Source organism: Carettochelys insculpta, chromosome 14 (assembly GCF_033958435.1).
Source record: "Carettochelys insculpta isolate YL-2023 chromosome 14, ASM3395843v1, whole genome shotgun sequence".
Taxonomy (NCBI): Eukaryota; Metazoa; Chordata; order Testudines; family Carettochelyidae; genus Carettochelys; species Carettochelys insculpta.
Window position 1 is genome coordinate 7,505,638 of NC_134150.1, and position 16,069 is coordinate 7,521,706.

Below are 16,069 nucleotides of genomic sequence, written 5' to 3' on the forward strand. Positions count from 1 at the left end.
AAAGACATCTCAATTCAGGACAGGGGGAACAGACAAAGATGCCAAGAAGCTAGAGCTGTTCGGCAGAAAGGTCTACTCCTCCTCCACTCTAATGTTGCGAATGGCAAATTACGCAGCGCACTTAGCGAACCATAATTTCGACAACTATTCTAGGTTAACCTCCCTCATGGACTCGCTTCCAGAGGACAAAAAGCTGGTGCCCAAGGCCATCGTGCAAGAAGGCTACGCGGCCTCGAGGACGGGACTTCAGATCGCCCTGGACGTTGCGGACACAGCAGCACGTTCCACAGCTACGGCAGTGGTGATGCGAAGGGAGTCCTGGCTCCAGACTTCGGGTATACCGAGGGATCTGCAGGTGAAGATAGTTGACCTTCCCTTCGACTCGCAGAAGCTGTTTGCTGAATCAACTGACTCGGTCCTTCATTCCAGTAAAGATTCAAGAGCCACACTCAGGACCCTGGGGATTTACACCCCTCCATACAAAAAGAAAAAGTACTACCCTCAACAAAGACGGTACCAGTACCAGCAACAGCGTCCCCAGTACCACAGGGGTTACGAGCAAGGGCGACAGCAACAGCACCAGCAGTACAGAACTCCCAGGCGACGTTCACAACAGAGCCGTGCGTCCTCGGGGCAGGGCCAAAGGCCACAAGTTTGACACACAGATCCAGGGCTGCGCCATCACTACCATCGCACAAGGTCATCCGAAGCAGCTATTCCACCATCGCCTCCGACCATTCTACGACCAGTGGCAAAGGATCACCACAGACAAATGGGTGCTGGAGATCATAGCCACGGGGTACGCCATCCCCTTCCGGTTGTTCCCACCGCCACGACCTCCACCCAGGCCCCACCTCCAGGAGGCCTCCCAAGTAGCAAGGCTCAAGCAGGAGGTAGACCATCTCATGCTCATAGGGGCAGTGGAAAGAGTGCCGGATCAACTGCAAGGAAAAGGGTTCTACTCGAGGTACTTCCTCACGGAGAAAAAGACAGGAGGCTGGAGGCCCATCTTAGATCTTCATGGCCTCAACCGGTACCTGCGCAAGCAACGCTTTAGGATGATCACAATCGCCTCCATCATTACAGCACTGGACGATGGAGACTGGTTCGCAGCCCTCGATTTACAAGATGCATACTTCCACATAACTATCCATCCGGCTCACCGGCGATTCCTCCTGTTCATGGTAGGCAACGAACACTTCCAGTACAAGGTCCTACCGTTTGGCCTCTCCTCGGCCCCCAGAGTCTTCACCAAGACCTTGGGAGTGGTGTCAGCCTACCCGCACAGACAGGGGGTATTTATATTCCCGTATCTGGACGACTGCCTGCTCAAAGGGGTCTCGAAGGGGGAGGTACTACGCATGATATGCGTCACAGCAAACACGTTCTCTTCACTCGGCCTGGTTATCAATCTGGCAAAATCAAAAATAGACCCCACACAGGACATAGAGTTCATAGGGGCTCGCATAAACTCTGTTACAGCGAGAGTATATCTACCAGAGGCTCGCTTTCGGGCCATCGGCTCCCTCGTGCAGGTCATCACCTTCAGCCCTACGGTGCCGGTCTTGACGTGCTTACAGCTGCTGGGCCACATGGCAGCGGCGACGTTTGTAGTACAGAATGCCAGGTTGCACATGCGCAGCATGCAGCACTGGCTGGCGAGCGTATACAAACCGGCAGTACACACCGTTCACAGGGTGGTGTCGCCCACACCGGAGGTGCGCAAATCCCTCCAATGGTGGGTAAACCCCAGGAACTTGCTAACAGGGTTACCCTTCCACCAGCCACAAATATCGTTTTTTCTCACTACAGATGCCTCCCTCATAGGGTGGGGAGCGCACATGGGCGAAGAGGTGACTCAAGGACTGTGGTCATCCACGGAGCAGTCACTACACATAAATATACTGGAGCTCAGAGCAGTGTTTAACGCCTGCAGACACTTTCGAGACCATATACAAGGCAAAGTCATCGGGATCAGTACAGACAATACCTCCACCATGTTTTATAGAAACAGGCAAGGAGGAGCTCGATCCCGTGCCTTATGCGCGGAAGCAGTCCGCTTATGGAACTGGTGCATCGCCAACAATATAATCTTGAAAGCCTCATACTTGCCAGGTGCGCACAATGTGAAGGCAGACCAGCTGAGCAGGCATTTTGCACTCACACACGAGTGGCAGATCCGTCCCAATCTGCTACGGCCGATTTTCCACGCATGGGGTTTTCCCCAGATAGACCTGTTTGCCACTCAGCACAACAAGAAGTGCCCATGATTCTGCTCCAGGGCAGGACTGGGATGGGGGTCCCTGGGGGACGTGTTCGCGATCCCGTAGAGGGGCCCCCTGCTTTATGCTTTTCCTCCCACAGTGCTGATCCACAAAGTCTTGCAGAAAGCCAGGAGGGAAGGGGCCCGGATGATCCTGATAGTCCCAACGTGGGATCGACAACAGTGGTTCCCCCCTACTCCTGCGCATGTCGGACCGTCCACCGATGCCTCTTCCGGTGGCGCCAGATCTGCTCACGCAAGCCCAGGGGTCCATAGTGCACCCGCACCCCCAAAGCCTGCGACTGCAAGCATGGTTAATCCATGGCTCAGCTCCCTAGAGAGCACATTCACAGAGGAAGTGCAGCAAGTCCTAGAAAGTAGCAGGAGGACTTCCACCAGGAAGACCTACAAGCAGAAATGGACTCGCTTCACGGCTTGGTGTTCTACCAAACAGCTGGCCCCCCCTTTCGGTGCCTATACCTACAATACTAGAGTATTTACTGGACCTCAAGAGAGGAGGACTCTCACTATCCTCGTTGAAGGTCCACCTTGTCGCCATCTCGGCATTCAGACACGAGGAGGAAGGGCACACGGTGTTCGCCCATCCTATGGTTACCAGGTTCCTCAAAGGGTTGGTGAACCTATACCCCCCTCGGAAACCGATTCCACCTTTGTGGAACTTGGACCTGGTGCTTATCGCGCTAATGGGACCACCGTTCGAGCCCTTGGCCACGGTTCCCCTCCGCCTCCTTACAATAAAGACGACCTTTCTTCTTGCAATTACGTCAGCTCGTAGGGTGAGCGAGCTTGCGGCAGTCATGGCAACGCCACCCTGCACTGTTTTTTCCAAGGAGGCGGTAACCATACAGCTGCATCCAGCCTTTGTTCCCAAAGTTTCTTCTGAGTTTCACATTAACGAACCTATTGTTCTACCCTCGTTTTATCCAAAGCCTCATAACTCCAACGAAGAGGCGCGCCTACACCTCCTGGACATGAGGAGGGCGCTAGCCTTCTACGTAGACAGGACCAAGTCCTTCCGGAAAACGGATAGACTCCTAGTCTCCCTCGCTCCCAAATCAAAAGGAGAAGGTCTCTCCTCGCAGAGAATCTCAAAGCACATTGTATCCTGCATAAAAATGTGCTACGAACTCAAAAAGACTCCTTTACTGGCCACGCCCAGGGCTCATTCCACTAGGGCGGTGGCGGCATCAACAGCCTTTTTCAAGGGCGTTGCGTTAAAAGACATTTGCAGAGCGGCGACCTGGTCATCCTACGACACCTTCACCAAACATTACACCCTTCACAGGGTATTCCAAGAGGATACCCGTCTCTCTACAGCGGTCCTCTCGGGGACAAGCTGCACATAATCCGATTGCCCACCTCCTATCTTGGGTTACTGCTGGGTAGTCACCTATTGTGGAGCACCCACGGGGACACTCTAAGAAGAAAGACAGGTTACTCACCGTAGTAAAGGTGGTTCTTCGAGATGTGTCCCCATGGGTGCTCCACTACCCGCCCATCCTCCCCGCTTCGGATCTCTGTTAGTTTTTTGCAGGGGCATCCGAGGCGGTTGGTCGAGGAACTGGAGGGGACCGGATCGCGCACATGGCCAGGAGCGCGCAAGGGAGCAGCGCGTGCCGGCGCATGCGCGGTCTGGCAGAAACTGCTTGGAAGATCCGATCTGCGGCGCCGGGCAAGCCCGACACCTATTGTGGAGCACCCACGGGGACACTCGAAGAAGAACCACCGTTACTACGGTGAGTAACCTGTCTTTCTGTAGGCCTTTCTTTGATCTGTTTTCGTATACAATATGAGTTATAATGTTGCAGTTAAAAGGTTAAGTGTAAGTTTCTTCATACTTGGCACTTCTGAATAACTCTGGATGATCCAGATTGAAAGGCCAAAAGGCAAATGTCATAAAACAGCGGAAATTCTCCATCTGACAATTGCACTAAATTATTTTCAGAGGGGTAGCCATGTTAGTTTTTTATAAGCAGAAAAAATGAGGAGTCCTTGGCACTTTAAAGAGTAACACATTTATTTGGGTATACACTTTTATGGGATGGAACACACTTTGTCAGATGCATGAAGTGGAAGCTTCACTTGGGCAGGTATACGTACACATGCAAAAATGGGTGTGTTACATGACTTATGCGGAGGACAGTGGACAAATAAATTTAAGGTGCCCCAGAATGCCTCATAGACTAACCGATTCATTGGAGTGTAAGCTTTCGTAGGCAGAGACCCACTTTGTCAGATGCATGCAGTCTTTGCCCGTGAAAACTTATGTGCCAATAAGTTGGTTAGACAATAAGGTGACAGAACTTCTCGTTGTTTTTGTGGATACAAACTAACCATCTGATACAGGACTCCTCACTGTTTTTACTAAATTATTTGTTCCACTTATTGATCTAAAAAATGTTGGCTAGAAGACTGGTTAGAGACTCTTCGTAATTACCTTTGCATCTGCCATATTAAGCATAATTTAGAACAGTCTTAAGCTGACTTGTGGCATCATTGTAACCTTCTGTATAAAGTAGAAATTCAGTGAACAAGAGGTTGTGCGAGCAGAAGCATTGATAAATTCTTTTTAGCAATAAATTGAATAAAATGATTCTTTCTGAAACTGGTGAATTTGCTTATCCACTAAAGAGCGGTACAAGGGTCTTGTAAATAGATGACAGTTGAACTGAAATAATACCTGTTCATTGACTCATCAGATACAGTAAGAGATGCTGTCTTCCAATAACTGTTGCAGAAGGGAAATTTTGAGAACACTATAGCTACTAAAATCTTTCACAGGAAATAACTCTGCCTCTGATAGAATCCTGCCACAAGAAAGGAAGAGGCAGGTAATAACATGACAATTATTTGCCGTTCACAGAGCCTTACCCACCCACCCACCCGCCTCCTTCCCTTGTGAAGAAATAAGGGGCAAATCTTGAGGTGGCTGTCTGTTTTCATAATAAGTTGTAATCATTCTCATGAATCCAAGAAGGACTTTGTGTAATGTCTTGTTCTGCTAAACTGTAAAGAAGTCTTCAGCTGTGTCTACACGTGCACTTACTTTAAAAAATACAGGCCCTTTTTCAAAAGAACACAGGGAACATCTACACGTACAACGTGTTCTTTTGAAAGGAAATTGGAGGAATGTGGCTCAGACTTGGAAATCTGGACCCCAATCCCATATTAGGAAAAGCGCCCCCTTTCAAACATCTCTTTTGAAAGAAGGTGCGTGTGGACACTCTGCGACCCACTTTTTTGAAAGAGGAGTCTGCCATGGCATGAGCCAGCTGGAGGGTGGAAATGCCCTGGCCTGCAGCATCATGGCTTTAGGATCCCTGCATCCAGCTACTTTGAAGCTGCACAGACCCGGAAACCCTGTGGCAGGAAGCTGAGAGAGTGTCTGCAGCAAAAGCACGAGTTGGTCTCAGCATGCCCTCATACCCATCCTAAAAGAGAAAAAAAACCAGGATGGCCAGCAGTTGCCCACTGCAGGCACCCCAGAGGCGCTCCCCACCCCCACCCCCAGAGCCCTCACAGGGCTCCCAGGAGCAGAAGGGTGAGGAAAAAAAAAAGGGCCCCTTCCTGGACAGAGCCCGAGATCTGAGATCTGATTGGACTTTGGAAGGAGAAGGAGGTCCTCTGGGAGGTGTGGGTGAAGCGCTGCCACCAGCAGGACTTTGCACAATGACTATGCACAGGAGCTGCAGCACAGTGTCCAGGATGTTGGTGTTTAAAGCCAGGAGCAGATGCTTGTCATCCATGCTGCTGCATGCCAGGCTCTGCTTGGCTTTGGGTAGCTCCACAGGCCTCAGCTCATGCAGGGCATGGGTGTTTGGGAGGTGCCTTTTATGGAAGCAGCTGCCTGTAGGCCCCAGAAGGGCTTGGCAGCCACGTGACCCCATCCGCAGCATCTCCGGCTCCATTCTTTTGGAAGAGCGCATGTAGCTGCATGGATGGTCCCTTTCAAAAGAATGGAGAGGTCTTTCGAAAGGGCGGATCGAACCTTCGATCCACTTTTGCTGTGTAGTCGCGCGCTTTCGAAAGGATAGATTTTGATTGGTGTCATTTGATTTTTAGCCTTTCGAAAGAGGGCTCCTGTGTAGACACATCTTTCATGCTCAGAGTTCCTTTTGCATCTGATAATGTGGATCTGTTCAGTTTTGTCTCGATGATCAGGGTGTTCGTTGCATGCCGTTTGTTCCTAGGGCCTTGCTACTCTTCCTGTCTAGCCTGCTCTGAGGGTACAGGACAGTTTCTGAAATAATGCTACTATTGGAAGTAAGAGCTCTGTAAGATAAGCAGTAATCATGCTGTGGAAGACTAACCACATCTGTAGTGGCTTGTCAGATTGTGTACTTTTCATCAGAGCAGGTTGTACCCAATTTGTGTTATGTTTAAAGGTTCAGAAACATTTCAGTACACAGCATGCATCTTGTAAGATGGAGTTCGGTTAGGGATATAATGAAACTTTGAAAAATAATGAGGTACAGAAGCAACTGATCTGGAACACTGATGTTATGTTCCCAGAATGTTCTGGTATGTGATTTTAGTGGCAGTTACCTCTGCATTCACTATCTCATTGAAACCAGCCTTAAAGATTTTTATCTGACTTTTCACCAAGCTCTGTCTGAGCTTACAGTTATTTTAGGATTTTTAACCCTCATGTTAAGAACTATAGCACACTGGAGGGAATAGTAAGGTGAAGAAATTGAGCCCAACTAGGAAGGCTTTTGACAAGTTTCTGCTGTAAGAAAATATGACTGATAAGCAAAGAAGCAGATGATAATTTCATGGCATCAGTGAGTGGTGGTTTTCAAATACTCAGGGGAATATTGATATGTGTGTGTAATGCTGACTACAAGGAACTATATGGTACGTAAAATAAACACACCAGGCATATGAAGGTGGTGTGACATCCATTTTCAGGAACCATAAAATAATCCAGACATCTAAAGAAGTCTTTTGGGATAGGAGGGGGAGAGGATAACAGAGCTCCAGATATCTGTGCTTGAGAGGGTAATAATGTGTACATCCTTCATTCTGAGCCTAGCCTATAGATTCTATAGTTGGTGACTTTAACATATTGGTTGTTCCTTCTGAAATACAAATCTGTTCTGAATATTTTAATCCAAGGTATTTAAATGCTTTTTCTTTCAATCTGAGTGCAAAATGTATAGAGTAGATGGAGTAATCTAAAGAGAGAACAGGATTTAGAAAATTACCTCTCCTTTTCTTACCAGTCACTGAACAGTCCAAAGGCAAGGCGATCTCCAAACAGATTCTCCAAGCAGATATTGGAATGCACTCACACCACCAAAACTTTATCTACATATGTCTGATATTTCTCAATAATGTCCCAGTTGTAGACATTTGCAGGTCAGCTACATAAGCTTCCACTCACACATTCACCAAACACTATGTCTCAGAGCAATATTCCTCCTTGGATACACAGTTTGAACATTAAGTACTCTCTACTATCCAACAAATCCTGAAGCCCCTCCTTCCATAGAGGGGTTGTGCTTCATAGTCACTTAATGTGGAGTACCCACAGGGACATTCCTTGAAGAAAAAGAGGAGGTTACTCACCTTGTTCAGTAAATGCAGTTCTTTGAGATGGGTGCTCCAGTACCTTCCTCCTCCCCTTTGCTTCAGAGTTGCACTGTGTTTCTCCAGGGTAGAAAAGGAACAGAGGGGCGGTGCATACCAGTTAATGGCTCAGAGCAGCTCAAGATGGCTGCTATGCATGCAGTGTAAATTGGATTACAGCTGCTACAAAGTCTATAAGCACAAGACATGTAAAGTGGAGCACCCACAGGGAGAACCATATTGAAGCATCTTATTTACTGCACAAGGTGAGTAAACTTATCTTTGTCTCTGGTCAGGTCCTGATGATGCCAGCTGAGAGAGTTTCAGCCTGTATCAATCCACAGTGATGGAACAACATTGGGTGAAGCAATCCAATTTCCACACTGAACTAAGAGCATGCCTTCCAACCTGGAGGATCCACCTTTGAAAGGATAACAGGCTACATGTCCTTTGTATTTAGACAGAGGAAGATAACCCTTGTGATTTAGGTATTTGTCCTCTGGAAACTAAACTGAGACCAGTTCTTTTTCAAAAAGCCAACAGACTAAGAAAGTAAAATCTTTAGGTTGTTCCTGAAGTGGATTTGTATTTTATTCTGTGACCTAAAGAATGAAGGTGCTGTGTCCCACTTTTAATCCTCTGATTCAGCTGGCCTGAAAACATTTTTAAAATATTTTTCCAATCCTTTGTAGCTGTCTGATATATATAATTGAGTGTTGTTCACAATTAAAATTCTTCCCTAAAAGGAATACTTGCTTTGCCTACTTAGGACTTGTGGCGAATTCGAAGCCCTTGTGGTACATGTGAAGGGTTTGATGTTCGCATTATGGATGACATGATTAAGGTAAGAGAGGGGTTATCTGAAGTCTTTAGATATAATGACAATACAGCTCAAATTTTAACTTTACAAGGAAACAGAACAGTAAATTAGTGGAAGATAGGATTGAACATGTGTGTTTTACATTTGTGCATGTGACATGTAGAACATTGTTCCATACTGTCAGGGCTGATCCTGACTCTGATCGTTTGAGTGCAGAAGGTGGGAGCCTGCAGGAACTTTAAAATACCCTGCCCTTAAAGGCTCCTGCTTAAAAAAATCTCCCCAAGGTCACAGATTCCCTACTTTGGATGATATGTGGCCCCAACCAAGCACAATACCCCCTCTTTAGAACCCAGGAAGATGCACTTGGGATGTCTTCCTGTGGGGGAACCCCAAACTCTAAATCCTCCCTTAGGAGAGAGCTTGAACCCAAACTGCAGTTTCTTAATAGCTGGCCTTTCAGTCACAGATACATGCACACAGAACGTCCTGCCTTCTAGGACACAGGAATCAGATCACAGTTTTGAAAAGGTGACTTTTATTCATAGAACAAGGAAGGCAAACTTGGTAAGTATGTTTGGCTGCTAGGTGTTAGCAGGGAATTTTTAAATACTATCCATACCTAGAGATGAATCTTGGAAGAACAGGGAAGCAATTCTCTGTTTAAAAGTTACATTATACAGGGAGGTATGTAAATAAGCCTGAGCAGTCCCACAAACTAACCTTAGAATTAAAAACATGTAACCTGTTCACATCTGATTAAACACCCCACTTCTACTTACATATCTGTTCTTCCAAGATTCATCTCTAGGTATGGATAGTATTGAAAAATTCCCTACTTGGTTCTTGGCTTAATCCATCTCTTTAAGATCACTTTGTTCACATAAAAGACTGCATCACTTCTTGGAGCCAGGAAACTGACCAGGGCTGCTGCCCTGGTCAGGTTCCCAACTCTGCCAGCTGTGAGGAGCCGGGAAATTGCTCCTGTCAGGAGCGGCAGCCAAGAGTCAGTTTTCCCACTCCTGTCCTGGGTAGCAGCCATGTTAACCTGAGACACACACAACTCATCTCAGGTGTTTACTGTATTTGAAAATATATTTTCTAATCCCTGTTTTGAATCAACAAAATTGATTATGTTTTATGCTGGGAATCAAATAATCTAATAGGTGTATTGAATTATTTTTCTCACACCCTTGAAATCAGTGCAGTTACTTTAGACTAAGACACTTTCCAAGAACCAGTAATGAGATGTGGTTAATCCTTTGACGCCAATTTTACTAGCATGTCCTATTACTAGTGATGAGATGACCTTGGAAAGCCTGAAGAGCAATCAGTTTTATTGCAAAAATTGTGCATGGTCATTTTCAAGCATTTGTGAAAGACTTTTCTAACATGATCAGTTTTAGAGACACTTTAGCTGGTATCTGCAAAAACGGTGAAGAATCTTGTGACAGCTTGCAAGACTAACAGATTTATTTGGGCATAAGCTTTTGTGGGTTTTGCCCATTAAAGCTTATGTCTAGATAAGTCTTGTTCGTTTTTAAGGTGCCACAGGACTCCTTGTTTCATCTGCTGTGGAACGGTAGCAGTTCCATATCAGGGTGTTTGTGTAGGTAGTCCCAGTAGTTGATTTATCATAATGAGAATTTTTATGACACTAAGGCTGTGTCTACACTAGCCAAAAACTTCGAAATGGCCATGCAAATGGCCATTTTGAAGTTTACTAATGAAGCACTGAAATACATATTCAGCGCCTCATTAGCATGCGGGCGGCTGCGGCACTTCGAAATTGACGCGGCTTGCCGCCACGCGGCTCGTCCAGACGGGGCTCCTTTTTGAAAGGACCCCACCTACTTCGAAGTCCCCTTATTCCTATGAGCAGATGGGAATAAGGGGACTTCGAGGTAGGCGGGGTCCTTTCGAAAAGGAGCCCCATCTGGATGAGCCGTGTCAATTTCGAAGTGCGGTGGCTGCCCGCATGCTAATGAAGCGCTGAATATGTATTTCAGTGCTTCATTAATAAACTTCGAAATGGCCTTGCAAATTTGCATGGCCATTTCGAAGTTTTTGGCTAGTGTAGACGTAGCCTAAATGAATACACAGTTAGCTTGGCAATATCTCTATAAAGTATAGTGGAGAGGAAATTAGTCTCAGAATGGATAGCTGTGTTAGTCTGTAGCTTCACAGAAAACAAGCAGTCCTGTAGCATTTTAAAAACTAAAATTTATTTAGTAGATAATGAGCTTTCATGGTTAAGAGCCACTTAATCAGATTTTAATAGGATTTAAACCTAAATCTGAGGAAGTGGGTCTTATTTCCAAAAAGCTCGTTACCTAATAAATAATTTTATTAGTCTTTAAAGTGGATAAAAGGGTAGGTTTTCTAATACAACTTATACAGTTAACAAAAAAGTAGAGGTAACTAATATGTGGGTCATTCTTTCTCTTGTCCGCTACCCAGGGAAGAATTTTGTTTGCCGCAACCTCAGAGTGGGATTCAAGAAGGCTCAGAAAACTGTTTCCTTCATAAAATAAGCTTTCCCCTTGTGATAAGAAGTTCCACAGTGCTTGAGAACGAGCTTTTGACTCTCCTCATGCTTGAGCTTTCGGTTGTCTTTTAGACATCCTGAGCCTGACCACTGAGAGCCTTGAAGATAGGGAGAGACATGAACTTAATTTGATATTCCTTGGGAAGGAGTTGTAGAGAAGGAAGAACAGGTTTGGTGTGTTCACAGTAGCTTGTGTTATGAATGAGACTTATTTAATGTTCTGTATGCTATCTGGAATCTTGTAAGGACTGATGTCTTTGCTCATATCATATATATTGTTGCAGTCTAGGTAGGAGGCACAGAAGCCATCTTACCTTATGTCTAGCATAACTGCTTAAGGAATGTATTTGTCAAATGCAAACTTGATTTACTGGGCTTTTTCTCTTTCTTCAGAATTCTCTGAATTTTAGGGAGTCTAAGGAGGCAGAGCCTCACCCATTGTGGGAATACCCTTGCAAATCACTGTCTGACCCCCAAGAGGTAATGACATTTGACTTCACACTGACTGTGCCACAACAGACTCTCAGCACAGATGGCTCTGTAAATCTGTTAAGGTGAGAGTTGTCTTTAAAAAAAAAAATTAGTTTTTCCTTTGCTTGCACTCAAACACTATACACTATTACAGGTAGCTACCTAGGACCATGTGTAAATAGTATTAAAGGTGTTATATGAAGTTGCAAAAGCCACAAGAACTCAAACCCAGACCTTACCTACCTTCATGGGTTGTGATTTCGGTTATCAGATGAAGTAAAAAGGAATTGGGACAGAATGGAGATGCACCTTTTCTTAGAAAAGGTTATTGTGTTTTAAAAACAGCACGTTTTATTAAGGAGTATATGAGCAATTAGGTTTAGAGTTCTATCAGTTAAATATTAACTGTTTGATTGATTTTAATTGATAGGTTAGATGAGTCAGACCCAGATGTGGATGTTCATTTCCTCCGTCCAAATATAAGCATCTGCTCTCTGGTTGATCAGTTCTTTCTGAACCAGCACATAGTTTATCTTCCAAATTATGGTGCTTTTTATTTAATTAGCTATAAGTTTACACCATTCTTGGCTGCAGTTATCAGTATTTGTAGGTACCTAATTTACCTTTACTTAAATAATATGTACAACATGTATTTTCAGATAATACCAACTGGCTTTTCATAGTCACATTTCTCCGAAATTGAAGTAACTTCAAATTATTCTGCAGTGTAGGCTGTAATTCTGGAATACGGCGTAACTAGTGGGGAAAAAAAACCCCCAGAAAACAAAAACATGTAAGAGATTAACTTGCATTATTTCAGGACTTTTATTTTTCAAATTTAAAGTCAAAGCTGTGTCCTTACATGTCTGTAACTTGGCTTTTTCTGTGTGCTATCCACTTGGTGCCAAAACTCACAGGACATCGCTCAAGTAGAGAAGACTCTGACACTCTCCATAGGGCAGGATTTCTCTTATTATAGGAAGGATGAGGTCTGTCCCCACCTTACAAAATAGATCACAAGGTCTGCCTTCAAAGCTGGCATATATCTGGGAATTCCATCTGGATCACGGAGATCCATGAGCAGAAAGAGCCCTCTCTGTGTATTCCTTGTGCTTCAGCACCAGCTGTGTTTCCTGGCACCATGACTCCTTTTTAGCCACACTACAAGAGAGTGCCCAAAGGCACCATGGGGCCTAGTGGAAAACAGAATATAGACTTGGTTCTGTATTTCTCTCTTCTAGCAAACATCTATATAGCAGGAGGTGGGTGAAGTGAAACAGCAGTAGTAGTAAAGACATCCATAAGATTCAGAAAAAGAGGAGAAATGGTATAGTGTGAAGGCAGAAGAGGAAACTCCTTCCACCTCATGCTTTCAGGCAGGAGGATGATTCCTAATTAATGCGTGCCTTGTTACCTACTAACCTGGAACAACTTTGTTATCGCAGCTCCATACACACACAATCGTGGTCTGTTCCAATATAGTATCCCTGCATTTTGTTTAGATTTATAGCCTATACATTTGCCATCCACGACTGACACATTCAGCTACTCAACTGACATACAGTTACAGAAAAATGCTGAGCTCACAAAAAATAGAGATTGTTTTATGTATGTGTATAGAGTTGTCAGAAAAAAAATCACTTACGCTTTCCAGGCCTGGGAAAAGCCATGGAGCAGTTCTCTGGATGGAATATCATCTGACTGCTGATATCTCAGTCAGCACAGGACTGGAGCAGGTTTCAGATGAAAAGGTATTTTCTTAATTTCTCTTTCTCTCTTTGACAGGAAGGAAAAGATTTACAGAATTACAGTATTCTTAAACCCACTGCTGCTGGGCACAAAGTCTTGCTTGTCTCTTACTGAGTGTTGCTTTTTATTAGATTTAGCAGTTCGTTGCACTTCATTGTATGCTATGTTGAACCATGCAAGTACAGTACCAGTAGAATTGTCTATTTAAATCTGCAAAAAGTAGCTTAAAACAGAGGTTTGAGCCAAGTCAAAACACGCCTGCCATTCTGGAGCTAACATTCACAGATCACACCGAACTGTAGTTTAACATTATTTGTTTAATTTTGTTCTAATTAAAACAATAAAAGCAGAACAATTTAAGGGAAAAGGTAACTTTTCACTGTTCATCTCACCTGAAATGGGCTGTGATCAGATAGTCTTTTCTTTTTCCCATTGCACCATGCAATGAAGAATGTTGCAGCTGGGGAAGTGAAGACCTGTTGGTGTGAATGTATTTAAGGGTGAGAGAGTAGCTAATGTTGATCAGTTTGTGTGGACTGCTGATTACAACTGTTTTTTAAGAAAAATATCTTTACTGCTCAATGTCTTGGTGTTATGGACTATTTTTCACTCTCTTCTCTCTACAGGGCAATTGCAAATGGAATCCCCAGTGCAAACAAGCAGTCTATTTCTTCAGCTCTGCACTTGAACCAGACATTCTAACAGACCTCCCTAGTGCTGTCGTGTATGCTATTAATTTTAACCCAAAGACGGGCGAGATTGTCCTGAATTTTACACCACTATAATAAAACATTCTGATATTGTTTAACATTTTTCTAAGTTATAGTAAATCTGTTGAGTGATCGTGAGAGTGTTTCCCTTTGTACAGCAAAGTTTTTACTCTGCTTAAGCTAACTGCTTTGTAACCTACCTCCAACATGCCTGGCTTTGCTTCCAAAGTACACAACTAGAGAAAGAGAGAGAAGCTTCTGCTGGGTTTTGCCAGGTGCCATAATGCCTATTGGACTATAAATCCGTCTGTAATTGTCTGATATAGCATAGAACTGAAGCGCTTTGAGGCTATTTCAGGAATCTAAAGCAAATAATTAAAATTTTAAATATTAATCTAGTATCCTAAGGCGTGAACAGATTTATTACTTTGACATTAGAGGAAAATAAGTCAACCTATTAATTAATCTAGTCCCTTGGTTAGACTATAAAATCAATCTGTTTACCTTACTGTTTCCTGTAGCACCTGTCCCTATTGTATGCAGAGTATAGCATGTTTACTTCAGTTCCACAAATAGAAATCCCATGCTGGAATATGTGGGAAATTTCATGAAGCAGTGCATTTAATATGAAAAGGGAAACCACTCTAAGATACATAAGAAAATTTATACAGGTTATGACTAATTACAAGAAAGTTGTCAATGATAAAATACCTTGTGACAATATTTAGATTCATCCAGTATCAGCAGTTCATTCAGGCATTGCCTCACTGAAGAGGAAGAAGCCTTTACCCAGTAGTGGATTGAAAACTGCTGAAGACAGAAAACAGTGAAGAAGTAATGGGAATTTAAAAGATAAAGTGGAAATGACAAGTTAGTAGTAAATAGAGATAAATTACCTTTTAGTCAGCAGCAGAGATGGAGCATGCAGGCTGTGTTACCAAATAAAAAAATTGCATTCAGTTCTCAGACATAATGATCAGGTATGTAAGGGTCCATTTTTGACTCGTTACCTGATATTGTAGATATTAAAGGGTATAAATTGCTGAGGAGTAGCACATCTCTTACCTTAGCTAGTAACTGAGATTGCCTATCAGCATCTTAGAGAAGTGACATGAGCAACTCCATCTGGGCATCCAGTAGAAGATGCAAGGCTCCTCTCTGGGCTTGTGCACAGTAGCAGTTACTTTGGTTTAACTTAAGTTTCTCAGCAGTATGGAAAAAGCCACTTTCTTGAGTAATGTAAGTTACACTGACCTAAGCACAGGTGTGAACAATACTGTGCCAGCAGAAGCTCTCTTGCCAACTTAGCTACGTCTGCCTGGGGAGGTAGAGAATTCTGCTGATGGGAGCGTGCTCTCTGGTTAGCACGGAGCATCTGCATGAGCTAACAGTGCTACAGTGGCACAACTACCTTGGCACAGTTGCACTGCTGAAGAAATTCTGGTGTAGATTAGCCCTCTGTCTTGCATTGCTAGTGTCCTTTGGCACTTAGGCCACTTGGTGAGAATTTTACTTCTCTCCTATATAGTGCTGCTAATGATTTTCGCATCCGGAAGGAGCCTGGAATTTTTCCTAAGTCTTGCAAAATATTGTGTACATTTTTTTTAAAAAAGGCTTAATTACAGTAACACTGTTTAATCCATTAACCTTTCACAGGCTAAGGCAGGGCAGCTGGTCTGGGATGTAATGCTGGAGCTGTGGTTCTGCTGGGTCTGTGGGGCAGGAGTCCTGCTTGCCAGGTGTGGGTTGGACTGTTCCAGGTCAGCCTGCCCACTGTGTTTGGGGCTGGAGCTGCTCTGGTGTAGCCATGACCAGGATCCCACCTACTCACCACACAACAGGAGCCTGCCCACTGTGGCTAGGGCCTGCCCTCACAGCTGTGGCCTCTGACGCAGCCTTGGCCAGAGTTATGCCTG

The 16,069-nt window shown here is 44.4% G+C and overlaps 1 protein-coding gene across 6 annotated transcripts in view; it reads left to right on the forward strand.

The window, feature by feature from the left end:
* Window positions 1-14,386, forward strand: part of PRMT7 (protein arginine methyltransferase 7) — a 53,344-nt gene extending 38,958 nt beyond the window's left edge. For 4 of the 6 annotated variants that reach the window (XM_075008730.1, XM_075008732.1, XM_075008729.1 and 1 more), the window contains 4 exons: window positions 8,625-8,699; window positions 11,617-11,777; window positions 13,349-13,445; window positions 14,070-14,385. In XM_075008730.1, coding sequence (XP_074864831.1) covers window positions 8,625-8,699; window positions 11,617-11,777; window positions 13,349-13,445; window positions 14,070-14,228 — 492 coding nt within the window. In that variant the 3' untranslated portion in view covers window positions 14,229-14,385. Of the gene's footprint in view, window positions 1-8,151; window positions 8,344-8,624; window positions 8,700-11,616; window positions 11,778-13,348; window positions 13,446-14,069 lie in introns of those variants that run through there. The other 2 variants (XM_075008728.1, XR_012647467.1) reach the window with 2 other exon arrangements.
* The last annotated feature ends 1,683 nt before the right edge of the window (window positions 14,387-16,069 follow it).